General features: G+C 46.8%; 2 protein-coding genes across 2 annotated transcripts in view; one reads left to right on the forward strand and one right to left on the reverse strand.

The window, feature by feature from the left end:
* Nucleotides 1–319, reverse strand: part of LOC109486320 (THO complex subunit 4-like) — a 4,770-nt gene extending 4,451 nt beyond the window's left edge. Inside the window, 2 exon segments of the mRNA XM_019790140.1 lie at nt 1–30; nt 32–319. The exon segment at nt 1–30 is cut by the window's left edge and continues 42 nt beyond it. Coding sequence (XP_019645699.1) covers nt 1–30; nt 32–199 — 198 coding nt within the window. The 5' untranslated portion in view covers nt 200–319.
* Nucleotides 320–3,736: 3,417 nt separating this feature from the next.
* On the forward strand, nt 3,737–7,258 carry LOC109486490 (leucine-rich repeat and fibronectin type-III domain-containing protein 3-like). The gene has a single exon (XM_019790329.1). The coding sequence runs from the start codon at nt 4,125–4,127 to the stop codon at nt 6,369–6,371; it is 2,247 nt and encodes a 748-aa protein (XP_019645888.1). The 5' UTR covers nt 3,737–4,124; the 3' UTR covers nt 6,372–7,258.
* The last annotated feature ends 406 nt before the right edge of the window (nt 7,259–7,664 follow it).

Raw genomic sequence — 7,664 nt, forward strand, 5'->3', positions numbered from 1 at the left:
ACCGCCCCGTCTTCCCCTCCTCATGGGGCCCACCGCCGCCACCTCCGGCACTGAAGCCGCCACCACCGCCGCCACGGCCTCGACTAGCGCCGCGTCCCCGGCCACCTCCTCGTCCCCGGCCGCCACCACGGCCTCTACCCCGCCCGGGCTTGTTGAGCTTGATGATGTCGTCAAGAGACATGTCCATCTTGTCCGTCATGGTGGAAGTCTGTCTTATGGACTCGAACAAACAGCAAAAGTGGAAGAGAGGACGAGCTACTGCGTGCACCTCACCGACGCGGAGAAAATGGCGGTCTTTCAGTAACCGGATATACAATGCACGGTGGGTAATCTGACAAACCAATTAGCAGAAGCGCCATCTGTTGGAATAAATGCCAACTGCAGAGAAGTTGTCTGGTAGCATACTAGTATCCATCGATATCTTTCAATGGGGGCATTCATAGTTTCAGACTCATCATATTTGTGCCACGGGAATAGCAGGCACAGTATGCACCCAACAGTAGCGTTCCGCATTGTTCAATGTAGCGTGACAGCACACAAACTTCGAAAGTCACGGCATGACAAGTTTGGGTTCGCGTCCTAGTCTGAACGTTCCAACACAAGGTTGTATCGGCGTTACGCAAAGAACCTATGTATATATATAAGGAAAAGTATTCACTGGCTTTAAGTTTAATCTCTTGTATATATCCACATACATGTCGGAACGGCATACCCCATCACAGGCTTTATCCCTGCAGTACTGCTCCCGGCCGCGCCGATGCGTGCGTAAAAAGATAAGAGAGAAAGAGACGCCAATGCCAACAGCATGCCAATGCATTTCTTTTTACTCCGTGGGTTCAGTGAGCTCCGTGACGGAGTATTGAAAGTTGAAAAGTTGAACATCCTTAGATATGTTAACCATGCAAATCAGGGTTCATTTAGCTTTATGAAAAAATGCTAGAATAGTTTTCTTTGCTAAGATAAGACTTTCATACTTTGAACAACTTCTTTGTCTGTGTCTGTGGCCTGGCAACTATGAATCGAAATTTTTTGATGGATTAATCTGAAATTTGGCATGTTTGTAGTGAAAGAACACTTAAGCCTACACAGCAAACACCATAATTACTTCACAGAGGATTATGTTCTAAGACTCTTATGTATTTTATTGAGTATCACCATCTGTCTGTGAGCTCTGGTTGTGTTTTTACGTGTTCTGCAGCTCTATCTGTTCATAAACTTGCTGTGCATGTGTAGATCACGTATTGGCCCCACATCCCCAGCCCAGAGGACCGGTTGGCATCAGTACCAGGCGGTGCGGCGTCCATTAGTGAGTCCTACAGGAGACGACCGTCATCGTCACATCTAACTCCCTCAACTAGGGTCACTCCGCTGGGAGTTTATAACATCCTCACATTTTCTCCCTTCCGGCTTTCACATGACTAGTTATGCATCCGGCGTGCAATTTTCTCATGATTTTCATTATTCTAGTAAGATACACCCCTCTTACATATAAGTCATTAAAATTGAAAATTCACATTCGTCATATTGCTAGGATAAAGGAGATACAATGCATCATGTGAATTATCTGATCTGAAGCCTTCCCTGAATGTAGTGCATCAACCCAAAGCGATATTCCCCTGTGACTATTATCTCCAAATCCTTTCATACAGCGCGCTTCATCCCGTGATCAATATATCTGCGTCCTTCCGGCTTCTTAGTACGCGAGAAAACAAGTTTTGACAAGCTGTGCGTGGTAAATGTCACCCTCCACCCACACAAATATTCCCGCTAATGGAGGCCAGGTCGGTTGCCATGGCAGCGGGCAGTAGGCTTGGTTAGCCCTCGGCTATGCGATACCTCGGCTCGTGTTAGAATAATGATGGCCATGCATGTTAACTGCGTCTTTAACTTAGCTAGTCAGACAAATAAATCATCTGGTTCTGACATGATGCCCTGACCGGTAGAAAGCAAAAGCTACTGTACAGATAGAGGTAAAGGTCCAGTCCCACATACACACCATTCACAACTAGGCGAACTGAAAGTTATGTTTTTACCCTAGGAAGATGTGCCACTTGCCCTTTTTGACAGCTATTGTTGATAGCCACTGCTAGCTGCCATTTAATTTGCCCTTTAGGAAAATGTGATTTTTCACCTGATTCTGACATACGTCCATACGTTAAATGGCTGTGCCAAATGCTCAGAGACATACATGTCGCTGAACGATGTTGCGAAACTCTCGAAGGTCACCCCACTTAGTGCTAATGCCTTTTCAATTGAAGCTAGTGGGAAGCATTCAGATGCGTAGATGTAAACAGCTCTCAACACGCACATGTCTATCCATAACGTCAACGCCTGATGTATTTGAAGTAAAACAAAAACAGACTGTTCACCATAGACTTTCCTTAACAATTCTAATAAACTAAATGGCACAAGAGATAGAATGATAAGCAAACTAAATGACGGGAACATTTTTTTGAATGTTGCGATTACACGTAGCGTTGATAAACCACGTACGTTACAAACAGTTAAAACATGGCGCTCGGCGCGGCTTCCAAGCCATCCCTGTCCTTGGTGCTGAAACCAGAATCACACGTCGAAACGGGTCACATATTACACCGACGCTGAAGGAATCACAGCGATGTTCCATTTGATCTTGAAACTATAAAATTATACAGATTAAATTTGCAATAGCTCTATCATGATCGACAAATTCATATCGTCAATATTTTGACACTGAAAGTCAAGTCAATTTACGCATTGCTTTTGCATTTTTCAAGTCATAACATCATGGAGACTTGAGTACTGTAACGCGCACCATTTTGAAATCAAATTTTACACGTTATTGTCACGCTTAAGAAGACAACCTGCCTCTATTAACGCGTGGCCAATTCATAAGATGCCCTTCACGAAATCTTGACATCTTTACACGCTATGTAAAATGGCGCCCTGCCAGGCCATTCTCCCTGCCTGTCCGCTTTTCCCGCCATTTTGCACCTTCTGACAGATTTACGGCGGCGGTTAGACCTCATTATCACTACAATTAATAGTAATGATAAGCGCCGTATATCATAAATCCTGTCCCCGGCATATCCCCAAACGCACGGGGAGGGAAGGATTTGATTACGTTTTACGACTTTTTGTGGTCCCAGGAACCATATGATTATCTCAGAGGCCTCATCATGCCCAACTACCCAAAATGTATGCCCTGTGAGCTTAGATCTACCGACATTCATGTTTCACAATGAAGAATTTCTATGGAATGAATACCGTGTGTTTTAAAGCTCTGCTCAGAATCACACACAAGGTGACCTATCGTGAGTATTCAATTTAGACATCTCGGACTGGAAGTAATTTCGCGTGATTTTTCATCAGCGTGGAGCTCGGCAGGGTTATGGATTATGTAGAGCGAAAGCGGGGCAATAAAATATTGATCATATTCGCTGCTGCCATAATCCCAGAGAGAGATGGGGGTGCTTGGTCGGGGTGTGATTAAGATGTACAACGCGTGCTCGAGCTGTCAATCATTTTTACTTTTAATCCTGGTCTCGCGATGCTGGAGCAGATACCGTCCAGTCAGTAGCGCGGCGTTTCAATCATCACCGCCTACAATCTAAGCGCGATATCTGCTTATTGTCAGGCAAATGCGTCTAATGCCCTATTTGTGGACTGCAAATTAAGTACATTTGGTGAGCCTGACAAGTTTTCGCTGCAATAAGTGCCTATTTACGCGCGGCAATCAGACCTTATTTACGGGCGGCGGTGTGATTTCCCTCGGCGAGGGAGCGCTGCAATCAAATCACAAGAAAAGTCCTGAAAAAAGCGACCAATCAGAAGGCCGGGTTGCTGGGAGATTGACAGGAGTGTGGGTCGATCCGGCATTTGGATGAGCAGCCACGGAAAGCTGACTTGCTCGCTCGTGTATTCATGCTGTACACGGGAGCTGGCTTCTGCGGGAAAATTGCAGGTGGGAACGATGAAAACTGGGACGTGAAGATGGTGCTAACAATTTTGCTTCATTCTGCACCCCCTTCTCTTACAACGGACACGGAAAAAGACTAAAACGCGCGAACTGATGTCGGACCAGGCCAATGCTGAGTTAAAGTGACTTCCTTCAGGGCGAGAAAAGTGCTCAGAAGGAAACGAAGATGTCCAGATTTACAGTCACACCGTGGACGCTCCTCCTGATCCTCCCCGTGGCGTGGATTTTGGTCAGCTCGGCGTCAGGGGCGCTCCCGACCTGCCCGGAGGTCTGTAAGTGCCGCTGTAACAACGTCACCTTGCTATGCAGGGTCGAGTGTACGTACCAGAACCTCCAAACGGTCCCCACCGAGATCCCCCGGACCACGACTTCCCTCAACCTGGCCGCGAACGACCTAACGGTTATAACCGACGAGTCCTTGGCCAAGTACTCCATGGTACACTCCATATGGCTCAGCTACAACAACATACAGACCATATCGGATCGGGCCTTCATGCGACTAGGAGCGCTGAGAAATCTGGACTTGGGAAACAACGAACTGACAGACTTTCCGTGGAAGTCTTTGCAGTATTTACCTGGATTACAACTATTTAAACTGAACAACAACAAGTTAACATACATCCCGATTGAAGCGTTTAATAGCATGACCAAGTTGCGCTCTCTGAGAATACATCATAACGAAATAACCGCCCTTCCCGCCGGAGCCTTCGACCGTATGTACGCTCTCTCGCACTTGCTTCTACACGCCAACCCGTGGCACTGTAACTGTGGGGTCCAGTGGCTAGCTGACTGGCTCAAAACAACGAACGTGGACGTTCAGCAGCGTAAGGACATCACCTGCGCTACACCTGCTGAGCTGCACGGCGAAAGGGTTGACCAAGCCGCCGAGCTGCCCTGTAAAGCTCCCAAGGCACGGGCCTGGGTCGTCCCCAAGGGTATAATCCCCGTCGGGAGTAGAGTGTATCTCCACTGTAATATAGAGGGGGACCCGCTCCCCACCGTCAAGTGGACAACTCCAGGGGGGACCGTGACGCCCAAGGATGAGGGTACGGACAGGATGATAGTGTTGCGGTCGGTGCAATACAGAGACAGAGGCACGTACATCTGTATAGCGACAAATCCCGCAGGATCCGTCAGCTCCAAGCTGACCCTAACCCTCACGAAAGATCCTGTCCCTGTTGTTGTGAAGACGACAATCACACCCAAGGTGGTTCCTACGTCGGGCAAACCCGCGCCCACGGCCGCCGGGACTCCACCGAGAAGTCCCACGGAGAAGGGAGGCGTTAGCCCCGCCGAGCAACCCGTGGCCCCTACCTTGTCACCAGCTACACCTGTCCCAACACAAGGCGGTGGTGTTGTTCCCACTCGACCCTCCGGCAGAATTGTACCACGACCAACTGTGCCAAAACCACAAACAACTACAACAATTCCCGACATATGCTCAGAATTTACATCTCAAGGAACGAACTCACAAATGACTACTGACTTAGAACTTTCTATAGTCAAAGTGTCAGCGGATGAAGCAACAGTTCGATTTGGGTGTACTTTAGACTGTGCACGGCCTCCGTTTTGTGCTAACATGACAATTCTCGATGAAAAGTCGAACCGAAGCATCTCCAAGCTTCTGGCGGTGGAAGTCGGAGGTGCGTCCGACCAGCCTCTAAAACACCTGCGGCCTGGAACTCTGTACAGACTTTGCCTTTCAAGTAGCGTGTGTACCAGGTTTTCAACATTACCTGGCAAGACATACGTGGAAGAGATGTTAGGACCGATCATAGTTGGCACCTTTCTATGCGGAATGGCAATCATAACGTTATCTGTAGCCAGTATCCACTATGCTATCATCCAGTGTAGAAAACCAAAGGTTGTCATCAAAACAGAAACGGACGAAGAGGAAGAAGAAAATGGCGGGAGTGTTTGCGGTTTCTTGAGCATTTGTCGGCGGCGACTCGGAGAAGCACAGCCTGACGTCAGCGGTAGCAGACCAAACGTGAACGTGAGACCGAGATCAGACTGTGTCACCTTGGTGGACAATGTATACGAGAATAGGAACTCGTACGTTGATGATCCCACCCTAGGCGGGCATCGAAACGCGGCTCTCCGGTCATCCATGATGAGCTCGCCCGACGACAGCGATCCCAAGGCATCCATGAGAAGACATCTACAACGAGAAGACACCAACCGCATGTCGGAACACATCTACGAGGACATAGAACCCGAACTGTTAGGGGCTACTGCAGCCCCTATCGTAAGAAACGACGAAGATCTCTCGGACGACGATGGGAATAACGCCGAGAGAAACCTTGGGATGCGCGCCTCAAAATCTCGAAGAATTCCTCGCGCCAAGACCATGGCTTCCTTCTCGCAGTATCAGTACTGCCGGCTCAAGCATTCCAAAAGTACAAGCTTCTGAGAGGATAGCGTTTATTTAAGAAACAGGACAGAAAAGACGGTCCAGATTACTTACTCCCAAAAGCGACAACTGACAGAACGTAAGCTATTTCCTTACATTCAGACTGGAATTTCGGACGTACAATGGACTGATGTCACTGAAAGCAGATTGGGCACAATTGACTTTTATCACAGGGATAACAGGCAGCACAGTTTCAGCTTGAAAAGGTAATGTCACTCGATACTATTTCCCACCTTTAAGAGGAGCCGATGGCTGTGTATATTTATTTGATATGTACATCTGCCAGGACTGTATTGTAAAAAGAATCCGATGAATGAATTATGTGGAGATGGACAATAACAATGGCACTAAAGTGATCAACTATTTAGTCGGTGAAAGATATCTCCGAGTTGTAAATAGTGACTGGAATCTTCTCACCAGTATGCGTCATTCCAATGTTTGAATGGCTAGCTTAAACCTCAAATTGTGACATAGATTTTGTAAGTCAAATGTCGTCAGAGCGTGATTTTAACGGTACAGAAGTTGTAAATATCGAATTGTGAGATATATCTGTAATGTACATAACGTCTGACATTGTCAACTGTGATACTCGGCAATTTTCAATGATTAACGCTAGGCCTTTGTGTCAACGGTTCATGACTTTTCCTAGGGGAAATTTCTACCTTTCAGCGACAATACATTCCATGTAAGTGATGTCAAGTCCGTGGTTCCCCTGACGATGAAATCGTCCTGTGTGAATATAGACCCCTAAATCCCAGATCATGAGGTCACGTCTGTACATTAGATTATGACAAATTTTCTGTCAAACACATTGTAATATTTCAAAAGAGAAACTTGTGAGTATTGTGTTCGAGTGGCGGCTCCATACGCCGTTCTAATAAAGTCACTTGGTGAAATAATTGTCGGAAATACGACTCACCCTGTGTGTATCTCTCTTGGCTAAACTAATCTTAAACAGCACTGTAGCACATAATCTCTAACGGCATATCTTATTAAAAGAAAAATTCTATCCCTTTCATCCGCCCCAATGTAATAGCTAATGCTGGAAGCGCTTTAAATGGCGGCCAATCTCAACCACCTGCCACCGGAAGAAGATAGCAGGATTCTGACGAAAGGAAAAAAAAGGCCAGGAAGATCTAACAACTGAAGAGTCTTTGATACACAGAACCTTCACATTACAATCAAACAGACGGCTAGAGAAAAGGAAGGAACGAGGGAAAGTAAACCACAACTGTTTTTGTAGGATAATAGATAGTGTTTTCGGTCTCTGTCCTTGGTGCGCGCTGAATTCTC

The sequence above is a fragment of the Branchiostoma belcheri genome, unplaced genomic scaffold (assembly GCF_001625305.1).
Source record: "Branchiostoma belcheri isolate BF01 breed outbred unplaced genomic scaffold, Haploidv18h27 scaffold11, whole genome shotgun sequence".
In the NCBI taxonomy this organism is placed as follows: Eukaryota; Metazoa; Chordata; class Leptocardii; order Amphioxiformes; family Branchiostomatidae; genus Branchiostoma; species Branchiostoma belcheri.